At 37.9% G+C, this 22,282-nt stretch overlaps 2 protein-coding genes across 6 annotated transcripts in view; both read left to right on the top strand.

The window, feature by feature from the left end:
- Cep135 (centrosomal protein 135) overlaps positions 1 to 13,126 on the top strand; it is a 73,340-nt gene extending 60,214 nt beyond the window's left edge. For 4 of the 5 annotated variants that reach the window (XM_047566982.1, XM_047566980.1, XM_047566981.1 and 1 more), the window contains 5 exons: positions 1,114 to 1,323; positions 2,344 to 2,546; positions 3,534 to 3,638; positions 6,461 to 6,574; positions 10,907 to 13,126. In XM_047566982.1, coding sequence (XP_047422938.1) covers positions 1,114 to 1,323; positions 2,344 to 2,546; positions 3,534 to 3,638; positions 6,461 to 6,563 — 621 coding nt within the window. In that variant the 3' untranslated portion in view covers positions 6,564 to 6,574; positions 10,907 to 13,126. The remainder of the gene's footprint in view (positions 1 to 1,113; positions 1,324 to 2,343; positions 2,547 to 3,533; positions 3,639 to 6,460; positions 6,575 to 10,906) is intronic. The other variant, XM_047566984.1, reaches the window with a different exon arrangement.
- Positions 13,127 to 21,828: 8,702 nt separating this feature from the next.
- The window catches only part of Cracd (capping protein inhibiting regulator of actin dynamics), a 257,454-nt gene continuing 257,000 nt past the window's right edge, over positions 21,829 to 22,282 (top strand). Inside the window, 1 exon segment of the mRNA XM_047566900.1 lies at positions 21,829 to 22,005. The gene's annotated coding sequence lies outside the window, so the exon portion shown is untranslated.

Here is a 22,282-nt window from a genome sequence, read left to right as displayed (position 1 = left end):
ATACAAGCAACAATAGGTGTTGGCGAGGATGTGGTGAAAAAGGAACACTCATACATTGCTGGTGGGGTTGCAAATTAGTGCAACCCCTCTGGAAAGCAGTGTGGAGATTCCTCAGAAAGCTTGGAATGGAAACACCATTTGACCCAGCTATCCCACTCCTTGGCCTATACCCAAAGGACTTAAAATCAGCATACTACAGAGATACAGCCACATCAATGTTCATTGCTGCTCAATTCACCATAGCCAGATTGTGGAACCAACCTAGATGCCCTTCAGTTGATGAATGGATAAAGAAACTGTGGCATATTTATACAATGGAATATTACTCCGCAATGAAGAATGATAAAATTATGGCATTTGTAGGCAAATGGTCGAAATTGGAGAATATCATGCTAAGTGAGATAAGCCAATCTCAAAAAACTAAAGGACAAATGATCTCGCTGATAAGCGGATGAGGACATATAATGGGGGGTGGGAGGGGCTAGCATTAGGTTTAGGGTTAGGTTTAGAGTTAGGCTAAGGAGAGCAGTAAGAATGAAGGAAAGAAGGACTGTGTAGAGGGAAAAGAGGGGTGGGAGGGGTGGGAGGGGTGGGAGGGGTGGGGGGGAGGGGAAAAATATAATAAACATCATTACCCTATGTAAACGTAAAAAAAATAAATAAATAAAAAAAAATGAATAAAATAAAAAAAAAATAAATAAATAAATAAATTTCATTTACAAAAAAAAAAAAAAAATAAATAAATAAATAAAAAAAAAAAAAAAAAAAAAAAAGGAAAAGACAATATTATAGCAAAGGGAATTTATAAAGGAAAAATTTAATATAACCTTAAGAATTCCTCACATTCACAATACCCTGACACAATAATTTTCATATTTGTACCTTCCAAATATACATGAGGTACTTAGTTACCATGATTAGTAATTATACTCCATTCCTTTTGTGCACTAAGTAGGCCATCTTTAAATAGCAGACTACTTCCTGAGAATGTTTTAAATATGCAAAAATTGGCTGTCATATATTTGTAAAGTGAAGTTGTAGCTGTACAGCGTCAAGACCTTGAAATTATTGAATTACTTTAATTTTTTTGTCTATTTTATTTTCTTTCTTCAGCACGTAAATGCACATCATGCTTATGAATCTCAGATCTCATCAATGGCAAAAGCCATGGCTAGATTAGAAGACGAGCTGAGACATCAAGAAAATGATAAAGCAGCAGTATTAAATGATTTGTCTTCTGTTAGGGAACTTTGCATTAAGCTTGATTCAGGCAAAGATGTTATGACCCAGCAATTGAATTCTAAAAGCCTTGAGTTGGAAAGGGTAAGAACTAAAGAGAAGTTGTCTGGGCACACTGTTTTCTGGAGGCTTACTCTAATTGTTTTACTTTGCCATTCACTACCTAGTATATTTGTTCCCCTTTATAGCAGTCACTTTTGATGACAGGATGTTGTTTGTTTTGGTTTGGTTTTTGTTTGTTTATTTTTTGGTACTGCAGTTTGAACCCAGGGGTGCTTTGCCACTGAGCTACATCCCAGCCCTTTTTGGGTTTTTTGTGGGGCTTTTTGTTCTGTCTTTTGAGACAAGGTCTCACTGAGTTTCTTAGGGCCTTGCTGAGGCTGGCCTTGAACTTGTGATCCTCCTGTCTCAGCCTCCCGAGTTGCTGGAATTACAGGGGCGAGCCACCATACCCACCTCATGACATAACATAGACGAAATTGACTCCAGGATTCTTTCCAAGATTTCTTGGGCAAACGTAGTGATCAAATTAGGTGTTCTCTGTTTTGGAATGGATGGGTATTTTGAGATTATGAATTTTCTCACTATAGCTTAGAAACACATCCCAAACAATCTCTCTTTGTTTAAAGTTAGACTTCAGTGCTAAAACTTCCCATTCCAAACCAAGGTGTTACTTTAAACAGCCTAGGTATGTTTTCAAACATGAGTGTTTTCAATTTTTACTCATCTAATAGTGTGTTTTCAGGTACTAAAAGTGACAATACTGGCTTGACTATATAGTCAACAAGTATATTGAGTAGACCAGAGGACCTTATGCTGATGGGGCGGCTGCATTTTGGGATTTTATGTTAATGACCCTTTCTTGACAAGGTAGCATGAGTAAAAACTGTTTGAGGGTTGGAGAATATCTTATAGCCAAATAAGTCCTTAGTAAAAGTAGCAAAGATTATTTTAAAATGAGATGTTCTTATAATTAAATGGTTTAAAATATTTAACCAATACTCCAAATGAAGCACAGGATGGGTAAATAGTTCTGCAGAGCTATATTGTCAGATAATTTTTCAGTCTAAAATTATATTGAATTAATCTTTGTTTTTCCTGTAGGCTGTGGTAGAATTAGAAAATGTAAAGTCAGAATCAGAACTGTTAAAAAAACAACTGTCAAGTGAGAGACACACGATTAAAAATCTTGAATCATTGTTGGCTACAAATAGAGATAAAGAATTTCATACTCATTTAACCTCCCACGAGAAGGATACAGAAATTCAGCTACTTAAGGAGAAGTTAACCCTTTCAGAAAGCAAAGTGTAAGTGTCATAAATCAACCTAGGTGAGAAAAGTACTTGTTAAATATAATTTTTTAATTTGGGGGGAGAAAGGAGGGATGTCAAAGTGTGAATGGTGGTAGAAAAACCAAAATATTTGATGTATCTGTCTCCTGCTTTGGAAATTCAGAAGAATAGCTCAGGCGAGACAGTGTTTGGAAATGTAGGCTTGGGTATCTTCACTGCCAAAGTGGTACCCAGTAGAAGTGAGTGACAGGGGTAAACTTTAGGCAAATGCCCAAATGTGAGTAATGAACAGAGACTCAGTAGAGGAGAGTGTCAGTTTGGGGAAATGGATCTGTGTCTCAGCTGTGGATGAGGAAAAGACTTAGAAAAGGCAGGGATTTGACCCTTGTAAGTGCATTGGTTACCACTGGGGAGACTGATGATGACATCATCTTAGAATGGAGAGGTGTTTGTTGGGAGAGGGGAGAAAACCCAGAGTAGAGTTCAAGTGGAAGAATGGGCTTTTAAAAGAAGTTTTAAAATCTTTATGAGGCAAGAAGCATGAAAGAGGGCTGGGGTTGTGGCTCAGTGGTAGAGTGCTTGTCTAGCACGTGTGAGACCCTGGGCTTGATCCTCAGCACCACATAAATAAATAAATAAATAATATAAAAAGGCATTGTGTCCAACGACAACAAAAAAGATATTTAAAAAAAAAACACGAAAGAACAATGAAGATATGTCTTGGGGTTCATGTCGTGTTCAAATTTGTTTGCCCAGCACTACTGCAGTTCCTGTCACATACTAGAAGCTGTCAATGATAAGTAAATTAAGTGAATGAAAACTTTGTGTTAGAAGTTTTAGAAGTTTAGAGAATTATTATTGAAAAGTCTTGATCTTCTATTTTTCTGTCCTTAAGCATCACCTCTATATGTTTGTTGATTTTAGAAAAATACCTATAGCACTTGACTCTACAAAATGAAACTTTTGTTATTTATTTCTGTGATCTTTAAATTTGTTTTTAAGAACTAGTCAAAGCCGGGAAAATACCATGCTTCGAGCTAAAGTGACACAATTACAAACAGATTATGATACTCTGAAAAGGCAGATTTCAACTGAAAGATATGAACGGTAAGAAAAAAAAATTTAGCACCAGTGTTTATTTTTTTGAGGTTTTTTTGTTTTTGTTTTTGTACCAGGAATTGACTCAGGGACTCTCAACCACTGAGCCACATCCCCAGCCCTATTTTGTATTTTATTTGGAGACAGGGTCTCACTGAGTTGCTTAGGGCCTTGTTAAGTAACTGAGGCTGGCTTTGAACTTGTGATCCTCCTGCCTCAGCCTCCTGAGCCTCTGGGATTACAGGCATGTGCCACCAGTATTTTTATATGTTCTCTATTCTGTCCCAAAAAGGATTTAATATGGTTTGCAAACAACAAATTTTGTTTTCACATTAATATGTAAACTCCCTTGGTATTTCTTTCTTTCTAAAAGGCAACAAATAATGTGAAAGATAACACCCCTGCAGTAAATAAAATAACAAGTGTTGTATCAGTATTTCCTGAGGCATTCCACAGGGCAAAAGTAGAACATTATTCCAGAGGTTATAGATAGGTAGTCAACAGCAATTCCTCCAAGAGCCCCCAAAATATGGTCCAAATTAAAAGCTCCCATTACTAATCATGAATGTGATGACAATGATCATCAGAAGAGCAGTTCATAAATGTTTGCAAGACCCTATGTGTATGTCTATTAATTCTACCAACAGTCTTTTCTGCCTATATTATAGCAAACTGAGGTCACCCAGTTGTTAAGTGACGGAGCCAACACTGAAAACCAGGAGAATTGGTCCAATTCTAAAGACCGTGCTCTTAACCTCTACAATTTATATTCCTTACACCTTAGTAATTTTCATACTCCTATTTTGGTTCATTTGCTTTATGTTGAAAAATTCAATCCCCAAATGTTATAAACAGAAATGAGATCTGATTTAAGAATTAAAATCAGTCTTAACTTGTGTGTACTAAAATTTCATGGGGTAGCAGAATAATCTGAGGGAGAAAAATCTAAGAAAGTTCATTTGGGAGAGTAGCAATGAAAAAGTTTGAGAAACACTGAACTAGGTGGAAATCCTCAATACTGAAGAACTCAAGGCATAGACGTGAGGTCTTGGCCATAGACTCTGAATTGCCCACAAAGGAAATGGCAGCATAATCATGACGCTTGCTCTGGGGGCAGACCCAGAACCAGGGAAGGAAAGTATAACAGAGAAAATGGACTTTGGTTTCTGACGTTTCCGAATTTTGAGAAAGGAAGAAGAAAGAGGGCTAGTTTTATGGGCATTGAGAGATGGAAAGGAAGCGGCAGAGAAGGAAACACCTTGAAAGCTCTTTCCTCTGAGGGGCAAGCATGGTCCTAGGACTTAAGTGAAAAATTAATGAAGTGCAGATAGTACACAACTATCCCTTATGCAAAAGTTTAAATGGTTGTTTTTAAATTAATGGGAAGAAGATCACGTTTACATACCTAAAAACAGGAGGTTATTTGCCATGTAAGGGTGATCCAAAAGGCTAGCGCTGAATATATTTTAATGTTCCTATCCTTTCTATATTCAGTTTGCTGTAAGATAAAAAAGAACCTACTATTATGAAGTGTGCCCCTTCATGACAGTCTTGATGTTTCCATTATAGGCCAGGCACTATACCATGTGCTAAGAATACCAGTTAAATAGGGAAAACAGATAAATAACTGACTCTCAGGGGGCCCATTATAATGAGGGAGACAAGACTTGTATATAGACATTTAAAAACATTATGTAGTTGTGGGTGTAGAAGTGAGTATAGGATTTGATTGGCCCACTGGGGAATGAAATCTGCCCTAGCCTAGATCAGTAAGCAAGGGTCAATTCTGGGTGTGTTGGGTACCTGTGGAATGTCCAACAGAAACTCGTGTGTGGATCTGAAGCACAGGAGAGTACTGGCACAGAAAAGCACAGAAGAGAATGTAAACCTAGCCCAGAGAGCACCACCATGTGAAATACAGGCAGAAGAAAAGGAGTCAGTAAAAAACTGAAAAATGGCTGTGTAGGTAGAAGGAAAATCAGGAGATGGTAGTGTCAGGAAAGCCAAGAGTGGTTAACAGCACCAAATCCCCACAGAAGGGTCACGTCAGGTGAGGAACTTGCTTGCTAACATGGAAGTATTTAGTTTTTAAGAACACATTAAACAAGATTTGACTTTTCTTTTTTTAAGTATAAAGAATAAAATTAAAATGATAAGTTCTCCCTTCCACTGTTAGCATTTTTAGTCATGTGTTTATGTATGTGCCTATATGTGTCTATCTGAATGTGTACTTAGTATTCTTTTTTTACTAAATATTTTGGGAGCATTTTATTTCTAAGATATTATTTTAATGATGTCCTGCAGCATGATTATAGAATAATTGCTTTGAACAGTTTCTTGTAATGCATATTATTTTTAATTGAAATATTTTACCTAACACTTAAAAAATTCTCTAAAGATAATAGGATTCAAATTTAGTAGAAATACTAAGACAAGGCACAGTGGTGTAGTCTCACCTATTTTGGAGGCTGAGGTGGAAGGATCATTTGACCAGCCTAGGCATCATACTGTGGGACCCTTTCTGGGAGAAAAAAAATAAAACAAAAAATATAATATAAATTTAATAGAAATACTAGTTAATTAGGGATAGGGATATAGCACAGTGGTAGAGCACTTGCCTAGCATGTAGATTCAAATATAGATTGCCTGACATCCTGCATTCATTCCCCACTACCATTAAAAAAAAAAAATAAGAAGAAAAGAAAAAAGAAATACTAATTAAATTAATTAAGTAGATATCATTAATTAAAAACACCTGATATTTGCATATACCACTTTTGAGTTTTCTTAGTGCTTGAATATAATCTGTCTCACTTGATCTTTACCCACAGAGAACGAGCAATCCAAGAGATGCGTCGACTTGGTCTTCCTACGCCACCCCTTAGTTCTACTCTGAAGTCTCCTTTACAGTCTCCTGAACATATAAATGTATAGTTATTAGAAAGGTAGGTTTATAACACCAAGGACAGGCAAAACTAATCTGTGGTTGTAAAAATTCAGGTAGTTTTCTTTGTTGTGGAGGGGAAACTGCCTGGAAAGGTGTTCAGGGGAACTTCCTGTAGTAATGGAAATGTTCTGTTTTGGTGGTGGTGGTTCTGTCACTATCTACAATTACACACACTCATTAAACCAAACATTCTTGGCACATGCATTTTATTTTATGTCATGTAGCTCAGTGTAGATTACTTACCTTGTATGCACGAGGCCCTGGGTTCAATCCCTACCCCAACAAAAGAGAGAGAGAGACAAAGCAACAAAAATGCCAGATAATAATATGAGTCATCCTAGGGAGGTATTTGATAAAGTACAAAGTTCTTTAGGGATAGGGATATAGCACAGTGGTAGAGCACTTGCCTAGCATGTAGATTCAAATATGGATTGCCTGACATCCTGGATTCATTTGCCACTACCACAAAAAAAAGAAGAAAAGAAAAAGACAAAGGATTGCATGTGGCACAGTATATTCAATTTGGCAGGAATGTCAGGTCGTGGGGGGATAGTGAGGGAGGAGGAAAGTTTGGAAAGTAGAATTGGAGTTTACCACGTATATTGAATGTAAGGACTAGAGATTGTAGACTTTATTCTGTAAATCGGGAGCCATTAAAGGTCCTCCTGCCTATAAAATGGGTACAAAAAAGGGGATAAGATGAAAGAATTGTTTTTGGTGGATTAACATCACAACCATGTTTGAGAGTAGAAACCAGAGGTAAGAAGATGTATAAGGAGTTTGAAAAAGAATAGTATAAGCAGTTCAAAATCAGTATTGTAATATTGAAAGCTAGGTCAGAATTTTTAAAGTAAATTTTAACATACTTATATCAAGATGCCATATCTGTACAGCTCAATGAATTTTCAAACTGAGCCTAACTAACTCAGGTCAACAAACAAAATATTACCTCTTGTAATATTGGTACTGTCTTCTAGTCATTAGCCTTGCTCTAAAAGTAACTGTCTTCACTGTCATATATATTCTTTTTGCCTGTTTTTGGACACTTTATAAATGAAAACTTATATTTCTGGCTTCTTTTCCTCAACAACACATTTGTGAGATTTGTTCATCCAGTTATGTGTACTTGTAGATCATTCAGTGTTGTTGCTGCAGAATGAAATACCCTAGTGTGAACTTGCCACAGTTCATTTATTCATTCTGCTGTTGGTAGACATTTGGTGTAGTTCCCAGTGTGGATGTAGGAAGTACTCTGGGTATACACTTAGGGTAAAATTGCTGGGTCACTGAATGTGCATATGCCCAAGCGTTAGTGGGTATGGCAAAACTTTTTCCAGAGTAGTTGTAAAGAGTTAGGATACATTTGACCGAGGGTCACAGGGATGTGCTAATTCATTGAAAATGGGAATGAATGAGAAAGAAGCATGAGTCAGATCCAGAGTTTGACAGGTAATGACTGAATAACCCAGATTCATTGACAAAAATAGTTGCATCAGTCTTTTTTAAGTCGATATGTTTCTTTGCCTCTTTTTAATAGAAGTACTATATATAGAAGATAGTGAACATTTGCTCAAGGACTCAGAATCCTCATTATGAACATTAGTTTTATGTGCTGTGCTTTAACATAACATACTGATACCCAGTGTTTGTGGGGCTTAGGTTTAAATAATTCCTGATTGATTGCCTTTATGTTTGTTTGATTAAAACATTTATTTTCCTCTTTCATTCATTCTGAGTTCTGTGTTCTTATGACTTCTAAGTTGCTTTGCTACTCTGAATGTGCTTAGGTGGCAGTTCACCTTCTTATTATAAAGCCTTGTACAGTGTGACAAATGTTTTCTCATACTTGATTGACAGTTTTGATCAGAATTTGGCATCCTAGAGTCTGCAGGTCAAATCCACCCTACTTCCTGATTTTGTAAATTAAACTTTGTTAGTGCATAGCCATGGTTTACAAACTGAGAATGCTTTTATCCACAGCAGCGTTGAGTAGTTGTGATAGACCCTAGCCCTTTACATCATGTAAGCTCTAGAAATTCACCTATAAGCTGTGAGGACATAATCATGAAAAGGCAAATAATTCCTTGGTTTTATGAAAATTAGACTTGACCTTGTAGACCCCCCTAAAAGGGTCTTGGGAAATCTCAGGGATCCACAGACTTATGCTTTAAGAACCACTGATAGAGAACATAGTGGAATCCTGCAATTCCTCCAGCTGAGATCAATTAGAAAACTTGTTTCTAATGACTATAAAACACATAACATGAATTTTGCCATTTTAACTTTTATAAGTGTTAAACTCAGTGACGTTAGTTACCTTCACAATGTTGTTTGGATGTCACCACCATATCTAAAACCTTTCCATTACCTCAAACAAATTCCCAAACTCCTTAAGCAATAATTCTTCACTTCTCATCCCCTGGAAACTTCTTTTTTTAATTTTTTTTTTTTTTTTTTTAGTTATAGATGGGCACAATACCTTTATTTATTTATTTATTTATTTATTTATTTTTATGTGGTGCTGAGGATCAAACCTGGTGCATCACACATGCTAGGCAGGTGCTCCAGCCCCTGGTAACTTCTAACCTACTTTGCTATCTCTATGAATCTTCCTATTGTAAATTTTCATATAACTGAAACAATGGACAATTTCCTTATGTGCCTGGCTTATTCTGCTTAGGATATTTTCAAGGTTCATCCATCTTACAGGATGTACTGCATTTTATTTTTACCTTTTCATCAGTTCAGGACGCCTGGGTTGTTTCTACATAATGGCTATTGTAAATAATGCTGCTGTGAACATTTATGTACTAGTATCTGTTTTTGTTCCTTTTCAAAATTTTTGGCATATACCCAAGGAGAATTTCTGGTTCACACAGTAATTCTGTTTAACCTCCTAGTAGCTACCAAACTGTTTCCCACTCACTGCAGTATTTTATGTTTCCAGTATCACTGTTAGAAAGGTTTCCTTTCTCCACAGTCTCATTAACACTTGTTATTTTCTGCTTTTTAAGTTGTAACCATCCTATTGCATGTGGATTAGAAAACTTTTAAACAGTTAACAAATCCATAATTTTTAATTTGGTAATAATTCACAATTTCAAAATATCCTGAGATTTTTGACTAGTAATTCATTTCTATCTACATTTTCTAAATATTGTCACCAAAACTAATTTTAAAGAATTTAAGAAAAAAAGAATTTCCCCCATGTGCACTCAGAATTGAATTGCTCAGCCATGAAGTAATTTCTTAGTGTTTCTATCAGTAGTTAAAATATATATTCTAATTTTCTTACTTTTTTGACTGCTGTATCTGATACTTGATATTTGAGATAGAAAAACACTAAAATGTTTTTCTACTTTCACACACCCTCAGCACAGCACTTTTGACACCACATACTCTGTTGAACACCAGCTCGGTGGCCTGTTATTTTCTTCTTCTACCTGGAAATAGTGTCAGGTCCCACTGGGAAGGGGTTCAGTGCCATAAGGTTCCTTTCTCCCACTCCGATGCCAGTTGTAAGCCCTAGGTTGTAACCTGTGCTTCTGACCTACCTGCTGTAGGTCCAGTTTCCCACTGCCTTTTCCCTAAGTTCAGTTAATTTGCTAGAGTGGCACACAGAGCTCTGGGGACACTCTTTACCCATTACAAAGGATACACATCAACAGGCAGGTGGAAGGGTGAGTTGTCGGGGAAGGGATGTAGAATTTCTGTGATCAACTCCAGGCACCTCTAAGTATTCAGCTTCTGGAAGCTTCCCAACCTAGTCCATTTGAGTTTTTATGGAGGTTTCATTACACAGGTGTGAATGATTAGATCATTCATTATTGGTGATCAACTCCACCGTCAACTCTTTTCCCTTCCCAGATCGTACCTTGGTCTTCCTGGCATTGCCTCTATTCAGAAGCTATTTAGGAGTCCCTCAGCCACAGTCATCTTGTTACTATACAGAGGACACTAGTATCACTCTGGAGATTTCAAGGAGCCATCTGCCAAAAAGCAGGGACAGAGACCAAATGTGTTTCTTCTTATATCACACTGTCACACATGCTCACTGAGAAAATGTAAAATTCAGAAAAGTATGAATAAGGAAATCAAAATCACTATTTTAAAGTATAGAATCACACTTTTTAATTTGAAGAAGTAGAACAGTATTTTTTAAATATAAAAAAGGTGTATATATATATATAACTGGATTTGGGGCATAAGGTTTTATTTGGAGACTGTAATTTATTTTTAAAATGATTGAATTTCAGTTTTTTTATGGGTATTGAATAAGCTTGTTTATATTATTTTTCTCTTAACCCACCTCCCTTCTTACTCTTTTCAGAATAATGGTTTTCCATGAGTTTCTTTATGGATATTTAAAAGAACACAAGAGTAATGAAATATTTGAAGTACTTGTTCCTGAAAATCATGAACATTGACACAAATTCTACCTCTGGCAACTTTTATTTAAATCACTGAATATTTATGTAAAAAGTTTGGTTGAAAAGAACTCTATGTATATTTTCATATATATGACAGAACAAAATATGTATTAATAGTGCTTAACTGATGTGATATGTATATTTTTATTATTCCTGACTTAAATTACTCCTTAAAATGTATTTGTACTGTGAATTAATATAATGTATTGTTCGCATTATGCTTTAATAATCTGTTTCTTAATGAGCCATGATATGTGTGTAAATATTTTACAGTACTTGTTTTTAAAGTGTTTTTAGTTTTCATGCCTGTGTTTATAACCAGTATCTTAATCTACTCACAAAGAATTCTCATTTTGATGCTGTGCTGTCATGCTTTTTCCTTCTGAATGTAAAATTAATTATTCATAGATTTGCTGTCTGTCATCAAGGGGAATGTATTCAAGTCTAGTCTTAATATCAGAGGTCTTGATAAAATAATTACCATGTGTCATTAATTATTGCCAACCAGAAGAACTGTGATGGGAAAGATACATTTGTATATTGTGTATAATATTATATTATTTTGACATGTGGACTCTTCACATAATATAGATTCTATCAAAATCAAGCTTAAAGCTATATTCAGAATTTTATAAAACAATAGAGCAGAAATTTGGAATGCTTTTTCAGTATATAAAATTCGTTCATGTATTAGCCTAAAATTTGAGAATATGAAAGTATATAAAAGTAAATACATCAAATATTTTGTTAAATTTCCAACATATACTCAATGAGATTAATTTTTGGTTCTAATCCTGTATGTTGTAACTTACCAGTCTTCCAGAATAGTATGTAAACACTGACCCTGAGGCATAGAAATTGAAAATAGCTTTTTACATTTCATTTTCAAGGTTGTAATTTTAAGGAATTTAGATGTATGCATATGTTAATAAAAAAACAAATACAAAATAGCATGTCAGATACAAAAATGAATCGTGTTTAAACTGTACACATCTGAAGAAAATCCTGTTCTAGCAAATTTCATTATGATTGAAAAAGAACTTAAAAACTAACAAAAGGAAAGCGAAAGAGCATTTACTTATGATGTATTTTGTTTCCTTGCTGGTTTAATGAAGTGAAGTTCACATGTGTCCCTGGAGGTGGGCAGTGCTCTTTGTAACCTGTGTGCTGTGTGTGTTCAGGGCGTGCCCTTGGCAGTACTTCAGCGTGTGCCTGGTGTGGGGTGGCCTACTTTCACACCATCTCTGTAATTTTATGTATCTTATCTCCTTTGAGTGCATCCATGTATTATAGCAAAAAGGGAAGTGGGACTATTTGCAATGTCATATGGAAGATCTTTTAATAAATACATATAAATAAAATGAAAAACATTGTCCCCACCTTTTCCCCCCAAAGCAATAGCAAGACATTAGATACTTCATTTTCAGTGTTTTCTATAATTTTAATTGTATAGCTTACTATAATTGTTTTCATAACCATGATCTTACAATTTATCTTAGAAATTAGTTTTATCTTTAAATACTGAATGTTCTGACATTTTACAGATACTTTAATTTTGTTTTAAATAATTTTAAATTATGGAGCTTGACATAGATTTGCCAATAAACATTCCAATTTATTTTTCTCTTATAAGTATTTGAAATACTTTTATATTAGCAATATTCTTAAATCTAAAATTAAATAAAATTTATTTAAATCAAACTTTATCATATTAGAATATCCCTGAACTAAGTGCCAAGTACCTTTTTTTCCTTTAACTGACTTTCATTTATTATCCAGTTGATTCAAAAATAGAAGAAATGAAGTCAAAGTTTCTGTTGATAATCTGTCAACAAAATGCATAAACGTGCACGTATTGTGAGTAGATACATTTTTTCTCACTTGCAAATGTTTTTGTTAAGAACATTAGTTACCATTAGACTATGGTGCCTGCCCTCTACCTTACAGCAATTCATCAGACATGTTATTTTATACTCCTCCCAATTCTTAGTATTTGATAGTTTGTCTACCATTAGTTTTATCATTGGTCTTTTTATGTTAGTATTGTCTTGGACCAATGGTTATTGACTATACCCGTACATTGTAGTTACCTAGAGAATTTTAATGAAAAGTGTCTGAACCCCCACACCAGACCAAATAAATCAGAATCTCTGCAAATGAGTTATGGACTTGCTTATTTTTTAAAATGTATTAACTCTTTTTAGTTATATATAACATTAGAATTCATTTTGATATACTTATAAAAGCATGGAATATAATTTGCTCTAATTCAGTCAACTGTACTTCCCTTTTCCCTCCCCTTCTCCCTCCCCCTGTTCCCTTCCCTCTTGTAATCTTTTTGCTATTATAGTTGATTTTTTTGAGTTGGTGCCTTGTGGATATTCATGAAGGTGAAATTTACTGTGCTGTATTCATATATGTACATAGGAATAGTTAGATCAGATTCTTTCCACGGTCTTCCCTTATCCTGCTCCTCCTCCCTCCTGTTCAATTTCCTTTCTCTACTCCACTGATCTTCTGTTTTGATGGAAGCCCCCCCGCCCACACACACACATGCCCTTCTTTTTCTTCCCCTTATTTTTGACTAGCTTCTACATATCAGAGAAAACATTCCACCTTTGACTTTCTGGTCTGGTTTATTTCATTTAGCTTGATGGTCTCCAGTTTCATGTATTTATTGGCAAATGCCATAATTTCATTCTTTTTTTTTGGCCAAATAATACTCCGTTGTGTATCTACACCACATTTTCTTAATCCATTCATCTATTGACAGACACCTAGGTTGTTTCATAGCTTGGTTATTGTGAATTGTGCTGCTATAAACACTGATGTGCCTGTATCCTGATCGCATTCTGATTTTAGATCTTTTGGATATATACCAAAGAGTTGGGTAGTTGGGACATATGGTGGTTCCATTCCTACTTTTTAAAGGAATCTCCATATTGCTTTAGATTCTAAATGTGCAACCATGGTTAACAATGCTACTTTAAGAAATTGACAAACCAAATTGATTTTGTGACCCACTAGTGAAACTCAGCCTATAGTTTTGAAGAACACTGCTCTGGATCTCATTATTATCTTCAAAGTCTCAATTTATACCCAGGTGTGGTAGTGTGTGCCCATAGCACCAGCTACTTAGAAGGCTGAGGCAGGCCAGGTCCCTTGAGCCCAAGAATTTGAGGCCAGCCTGGGAAACAGACCTGATCAAAAACAAAATAACCCTCGATTTCTAGCATCCTACTCACCCCTTTTTCTACATTACTCTGTTATACCTTTCCCAACAATCTGCAATATTACCAGATCTCTAAAATTGATTTCCATCACCCTCACTTTTTTTATTTAGCACAGACATCATGGTCCTTGTACATATCCTAAATTCTCTTGTCCCTCTGGAATGAAAACTTGAATCTTGTTTATACCCAAGTCTTCTAGCTACTCTGCATCTGTTCCTAAGCAGATGGATGGGACTGGTAAAACAAATGATCACACAACTCTTCACTTGAAGTTCCTGGCCCTTAACATCAAAGACTCAGCACTATGTCAATTCTTTTACATTTTTCTGATCAATCCACAATCTATCCCCAGGTATTTCATACGTCTTTATTCAGACCTTTAAATCTCCCTCCTCTCAACTTTTTAATTTTCTTTTTTCTTTAACCTTTCCTTCCCAATATAGAAAATGGAAACTCTCCAAATCCATTAAAATGTATCTGTATCCATATAATTTCCTTTCCTCCTATTGCACTGTGAACTATGTCTGTCCTCTGGCTATGTCCATCTATTTGTGACCAGAAAAGAAGTGAAGAAAGTATATTCATATTCAGAACAAGAATCTAGATAATACCAACGAGATACTCGATGCTGGGAAGGAAAGAGAACAAAGGAATATGAGATAAGGTAAAACACTGTCTTGTTGGGAGACCACAGATGATGATGTTTCAGAAATCAACAGGAGGCAAAAACACAATATGGGTCCTAACAGTGACCATCACAATGCTAGAAGAGTAAACACAGCTTTGTTCCTACAGACATTATTCTGAGAGTTTTATACATATTAACAAGAAGCATATGAAGTGTTGTTACCTTTATTCTCCTAATTTTAAAGAAAACACACAGGCAAGAGAAGTTAAAATAGCTTGTCCATGGACACAACTAGTAATCAAAGATACCTTAAGACAATTTTAAAGTGATTTAACATTGAAACCAGCAGAAGAAGAAAATCTCTGTACTGGAAAGCAGAAAACTAAAAAATAAACAAAGTAGGTAAATGGAAAATATGAAATGAGGGCCAAAAGAAATCCTTGTATAAAAGTAACTATAAATGGGTAAAACTCCCCAATTGAAAGTCAACTTGGATTTTTTTTTTTTTTAACTTTGACACGGGCTCACACTTTTAAGTTGTTGAGGCTAGCTTTAAATTTGCTATCCTGCCTCAGCCTCCCAGGTTGCTGGAATCACAGGTGTGTACCACCATACTCAGCTCAGATTGGATTTTAAAAAACAATGCTAACTACAAGAGTGAGATACTTGAAATACAAGGCTAAAGAAGTTTGAAAATAAAAGATACACTAGGCAAATGGGGAACCAAAGAAAAAGCTCAAGTACCAATCTTTCATTATTTTAGGGAAAAAAAGGACTAAAAGGTGTTTCAGACTGGTAAAAGTAACAATAGAACAAGTTGTCACTATCAGAAGCATATGGCTTTACTTGCATCTATACAAAAAACTCCACACCAAATAAACTAAAAATACACATTTTTTCAAGCATATCTCTAACATCTAAAAAATACAGCCAGTTTCATGTGCCTGTAGTCCCAGTTACTCAGGAGGCTCAGGTAGAGGATCACAGGTTCAAGGCCAGCCTGAGCCAACATAGTGAGATCCTATCTCAAAAGAAAAAAAAAAAAGATCAAAAGTTTGGGAGTTTGGGAGTTTGGTTCAGTGGTAGCGCCCTTGCCAATCATGCATGAGACTCGTTCAATCCCTAGCACTCCAAAAAGCAGTGGTAATAGTAAATCATACTATTAGACCACATTAGAACACAAAGGAAATCTCAGATTAAAAAGGATTAAAAATGTAAACTATTTTCTGACCACAATGTGTAAACCTTTAGAAAGTAAAACTTTGATGTGTTTGGAAATTTCTTTCTTAATGGCTCTTGGGTAAAAATGAAATTCATAAAGGAAATGCAATAATTTAGAATTGTTAACTGAACGATGATGAAAGAAGAATCAAAATTGTGAAGCACAGAAACGGCCTAAAGGGAGGAAAACATGACTTAAATTTGTGAACTAAGAAATAAAAACTTAACAAATGAGCAGCATTTAATTCCAAAGGTTAGAAAAGAGCACAGCAACCCCTGCTGCTGGAACCAGCAAAGGACCGAAAAAAAAGAGAGAGGGAACAATTACCATCAACCAAAACATCAAGACGGGCCCAACTAAGAACTGGCTCTTTAAACAGAGTAATAAGCTTTTTGAAACAAGGCGCATCAAGAAAAAATAAAATTCAAATCAAAAAGAGGCGGAAATAAGTACAAATGCATCAGATACCAAGAATACAAAAATATGAAGAACAACAATATGCTAATACAACAGATGAGATGGATATGTTTTGAGAAAATTTAGAGTGCTGAAATCTGTAACAAGAAATACTATAGAATTCAACTAGAACAATCTATGGTCAAGAAATTGAAAGACTGGGTCTAGGATTTTATTTTACTCACAAGCTACTGAGCTAGCAAATCGATGTTTCATGAATGCTGGCAGAAACCAGGTTACTGCAGGGTTAGATGTAAAGGAATGACTCATAGCACAGCACAGGACACAAGCAGCACTGTTTGCATTGGTGCCTTTGACCGCTAAACCCTACGAGGCAATGTAGAGAGGCACAGATAAATGAATGCTCAGTATGCAGAGGTGGCATCACAGCCAGGAACACTGAGATTAGTGGACCCAACTCTTTTATAGCAGGCAATAAGTAAGCCTGCTCTTTGCCCCAGTAGACAGCGCCTCAACGCTTGAGGTCGCCCACTGAAAACACAATGCTGAGAAATGACCTGGGCAAAAGGTAGCCAAACTAGCATTTTCATCTAAGTATGCCACTCCATTGGTCATCCTGCTTAATCTGGCCAACACAGGCTAGGACCAAAACCTGTTCAACTCATTCACTATTAATTAAAGCTAATTTCAATCAATGACAAAATCCAAACAGCAAGCAACCCAAGCAGCAAGAAGAGGTTAGTCAGCAACAGAAAGGTTAATAGCAACCGAAATCACCTCCCAGGATCCCAAACACAATCAACTGTCATGGGGAGCAGTGGTGGGTGTTATTTGAACATCCAGTAGTCCAAAGCTAATGTGTTAGACTAGTATGACTCACACCATTCAGGCTGACCTGCTAATCTCTGGTGTCACTGCCAAGGACGGGAGGTGATAAATGAGCAAGAAAGCAACACTTACCCACAATAGACAAGACGGTTTGGTGACTCTCCCACATATGAATGTCTGACACAAAGGGTCATAAAGACCCTCCAGTTTCAGTTGTGTTGTAACTCGATTTGGATCATCATTACATTGCCTGGGTCATCAGATGGGCAGTGCCACTGCATCTTTGCGGCCTTGACAGCCATACATGGCATAACACAAGGCTGCTCGGCAGTCAGGAGAAGCAGATGAATTAATATCAGACGGAAAAAAGGTGGCGCTGACTGTGTGTTTGTACCTGGGCAAGGTGGAGTCCATGTTTGGGAGTTTGCACTGGTAGCATTAGGTAGAGTGAATGGTTCAGGGGCAGCCATGCCCATGAGTCTGTTTACATAGCACATGGATAGGGGTGACAGATAATGGCAGCAGGTCAGATTGCCAGCCGCTGCACTTTCTTGACTCAGGCAAACCATATGACATGTTGCCAAACTGCAGTGTAGGATCTAAGGGACAAAGAGAGTATTCAGTGCTATTGGTTTGGCCCCACTCAAAGAATGCTGATTTGTGGGTTAGCTGATATAAAAGACCAAATAGAATGCCCAAGGGAGGCACATTCTGTCTTCAGTACCAAAAAGTCCAGTAGTGAGCAGCTTCCTTTTTGATGGTCTGTCTCCTTGGGTGCATTATGAATCTGCCCAAACAGGCCAAAGAAACGACATTTGACAAGTAGGCCTCTGACTGACCCTGGGGTCATTGCCACTTCCCCTGGTAGAAGGATAAGAACACCCCGTCAGGGCTCTGAGGCTGTCTCGCCAACCAACAGCATCTCATCTATATTGTGAAAGTTGTAAAATCAGAGTATAGAGGCACTCATGTCAAGTCCTGGTTCACCCACTGATGACAAATGATAAGGAGTTTGTCCCACTAGCAGATCTCTACTTTTAGCTCTTTCCTGACTGTGATAATCCTCTTTGGCACTTATGAGATGGAGAAAAGACATGCAGAAAGGAGATTTTTGGAGAATTGCCTCCCAACATCTGAAATGTTATTTTCTTTATTGTGGTAAAAGATGCAATTTACGATATTTTTGGTACACAATTCAGTAGCATTAAGTCCATTCACAATGTTGTGCAACTATCGCAACTATGCATTTACTGAACTGCACTATTATTTTCAAAGCACTACTGGTTTTGAGTGTCTAATATTTTATTTGGATTCTTTATTGCTGCACACCTGTGGGTCTAGCCTAGAACTGCCTGCTCTGTGCAAGCAGCATCTACTCCCTGTCAAAGTAGTATCCTAGTTTCCTAGACTGAGTTGGGAAATTTCTCTTTTCTCATATTCTGGAATATTTTGCATTCCATGGAAATTGTTAGCTCTTTAAAAGTTTGCTAGAGCTCATTACATTATCTGGCCAGGTGTCTCTCTTAGAGGAAAACATCTGACTACCTTTTGGACTGCTTCCACAAATCGAATTTTCTTTCCCTTCTTAAATTTGCTCATTATTTTTTTCTGAAAATCTTCTATTTTATATAAATTTTAAAAATCATCCTATACTTTGTTTCTATTTTCTTGTGAAATGTTTACTTTTTATGTCTCCTGACTGATAAGCCAGAGTTTTAAGTTTTTTTTCCAAAAGTCAACTTTTTTCACTTTGTTGTTCAAATCTACTTTTATTTCCTATCTCATTAACTTCTGCTTTCATTCCTTCCTTATTTCTGCTTTCTTATTTATTTATTTATATTCTTGATTTATATACTTAGTTTATTTTTGACTTTTCTTGTTTTTTATTTATGCATTAAAGGCTACAAATTTCACTGAGAATCTCTTGGGCTGGATGCCCCACAGGTTTTTTGCCACAACTTTTGTATGTGTGTGCATGTAACGATGGAATTGAACCAGGGGAGCACTACCACTGAGCTACATCTCTAGCTCCATTTTTTTTTTTTTTTTTTTTTTTTTTTTTTTTTTAATTTTGAGGTAGGGTCTCACTAAGGCCTCGGAGTCACTGGAATTTCCATCCAGCTGGACCCTATGCTTTCTTTTGCTAGTATTTGCCTAATATATTTTCCATTACTTTATTTTTAGACATATATATAACTTCGTAATTTTGAAGTAGGTTCAGGGTAGGGTGCTTGCTTAGCATGCACAAGGCCCTGGGTTAGTCCCTGGCACAACAACAATAGCAACAAATAAGATGTGTGAAACAGAAGAGTTTCCTTCATTTTACAGATCTGAAGAAATGTCCTGAGATGTCCCTAGTTAAGTGAATGAGCTATAAGCTACGGACCCATGTGTAGGGATAGAAAGTCAGTACTACAGATAGGAGGAGAGGTGTTCTGATTCTCACCCATCCCAGTAGAGCTGCTTGTCTTCTGAGCCACTTTACATAAGCTCCTCACTCACCTTGGACTCAATATTCACAACAACCCTGGAAGAGTCAGCAAGGAATTATGAGCCTTATGCAGACAAATGGAAACTTTCAAAATGGCAATATATGCCAGTTTTCTCATTTCGGAGGGCAAGACTGTCCGGAGTTAAACATAGGGTTCTGAAGAAATTGCAAGTTACAGTTAAGATACTTCCCACACAGGATTCCCCTTGTTTCAGCTTTTTCCTTTTTTCTAATTTGTTGATATGACTTTTATTTGTACAATTATTTTTAGTCTCGCTCAGTTCTCTAGCCTCATCTCTCAGTCAAAGATTGTACTTCTTTCTGAAGTTCTAAGAAAACTCAAAGTGGATACACAGGAAAGGGATGATCCCAAGACATGGTGTATTATAGACCTGAGAAACTTTGAAATCCTTGATCTAATTCAGCACTTATTAACTCTGGCACTATGGGTATTTGGGGCATGACAGATGATTCTTGGTTGTGTTCTGAGTATTGCAGTGTTTTGCAGCATCTCTGGCTTCTGCTCACTACGTGCCCAGTAGTAGCCCCATGAATTAGTACAGAGTGGTTCTCATGTATCTGGCAAGACTACAATATATCAAGAAAAATACCCCAGTTACATGTTCCGCAGATATGATTTTTTGACTGTTCTGCAAATTTCAAAGACAGTAGACCTACACTTGACTTATGTGAATTTGAATCGGTATAGAGTGGTTCTCATGTAGTTGGCAAGACTACAAGAACCCAATTACATGTTCTGCACAGATTGGAGTTTTGGCTCCTGGGAACTTCGAGTACTACTAAATCAAATCAAAAGGAATTTGCTCAACTCTTTCCAAAACTCTTCATTTTTCTTATTTGGGACAAAGCAGACATAGTTTAGAATATGCAAGCACTGAACAACTGAAAGATATCTATGTTCACAAAAATACACAACCTATTTTTATGCTGGCAATTATAGTATTTACTAGAGAAAAAAACAAAAACAGCTGAATAAGGCAAAATGCACGCATTCTTCCAGGATCAAAGTTGCCCCTCCCAAGTCACGTACCTGCATTAAAGTTATTTATCTTATTTTTGGCATTGGGACATTTGTCTCAATACCGAGTACATATTTGGGTTACTTTTCATCTTCTCTACCTTTTGTAGCAGACAAAAGATTTTTGCTTTGTTTTACATTTTCTATTTAAAAAGGACACTAAGTTATTTTTAAGCAGTTTTGCATGTATAGCAACTAAAAGACCACTAGGAAAGATTAAAAATAGTTCCATTGAAAGAGTCACAGCAAAATGTATGGAGGAAAGAGTTCCAGTGCTTCTGTTTAATCCTTAAAAGGAAAAGGTAAGTATTTTCCTTGAAACATCAAGTCAATATTTAATTTCATTATGACGAGGGTGGGACATAGCACTCGATGTCAATGTCACTCTTTTCGGATGTACTGCGACTCCGTAATGCCATTTCTAGCCTTGCTATTTCGGAGGCGGGGTGTGGGGGGGTCATCTTTCAACTTGTGCGACTCTCAGTGCCATTCTTACGGTTGGGATTCTGGAAGTCCAAAGTGCCCTGGGAAGCACATCGCTCTTTAGTCTCTGGCTCATGCGAGTATCAGGGGCCGATTTCCGTGGGGCGGTGACTGTCGGTCTTGGTTCTTGACCCAGGCAAGGTGCGCCTCTCTGTGAGCCCACCACAGTAACCTCAGACAGAGGCCACGTGTTCAGCCTCCCTCGGGTCATCCCCTGGAGTAGTGGGCAGGGAGTTATCAGTCCCACGCCCTTTATTGGGGTCGGCTTCAGGTTTCGGGCACCCCCCGGGTGTCATCCAGTGCGCGCCGTTCCAGCGGAGCGGGGCGCGGGGGGTGGAACACGCGCTCCTGGTGCCCGGCGACAGCCCGTGGCGGTCGCGGGGCGCAGCCGGGCGGGGCGGCGGCGCGGGTCCGAGCGCCCGGGGCGCTGGCGGAGCATGTGACCACGCCGCGCGGGGCCGGGCGCGCAGTGCCGCGCGGTGGCGGCGGCGGGGAGAGCAATGGAGGCCGCGGGCGCCTGAGAGGCGGGTGCGCTGCTGGGCTGCTGTTGCGACTGCTGCTGCTGCGGAGGCTCCGAGAGCTGTGCCGCTGCGCCCGCCAGGACCGCGCGTCGCCGGCCAGCCGCTCTGCCAGCCGGGGCGCCAGTTGGGGACCGCAGGTGAGCGCCTTCTCGGCCCGCGGCTGGAGCCAGACAATGGGGGTAGCGGGCGGGCTTCTCCCCTCCGCTCGCGCCCTCCGGGCCGGGCCCCCGCGGCGCCCCGGGATTGCCGACCTTGCCCGGGCGGGGGCTCGCGCGTCCGGCCGAGGACCGGGGCGGCGTCCCTGCCTGCGGGGCGCGGACCCTCCCCAAGGAACCTGCGCGCGGTGCGCGCGCCTTTGGATCCCCGCGAGGGAACCTGCCGATGGGCTTCGCCCGGGGAACTTGCCGAGAGCGT

This window comes from Sciurus carolinensis, chromosome 10 (genome assembly GCF_902686445.1).
Source record: "Sciurus carolinensis chromosome 10, mSciCar1.2, whole genome shotgun sequence".
Lineage (NCBI taxonomy): Eukaryota > Metazoa > Chordata > Mammalia > Rodentia > Sciuridae > Sciurus > Sciurus carolinensis.
Note: the sequence above shows the minus strand (reverse complement) of the source record. Positions and strands in the feature narration are given on the sequence as shown.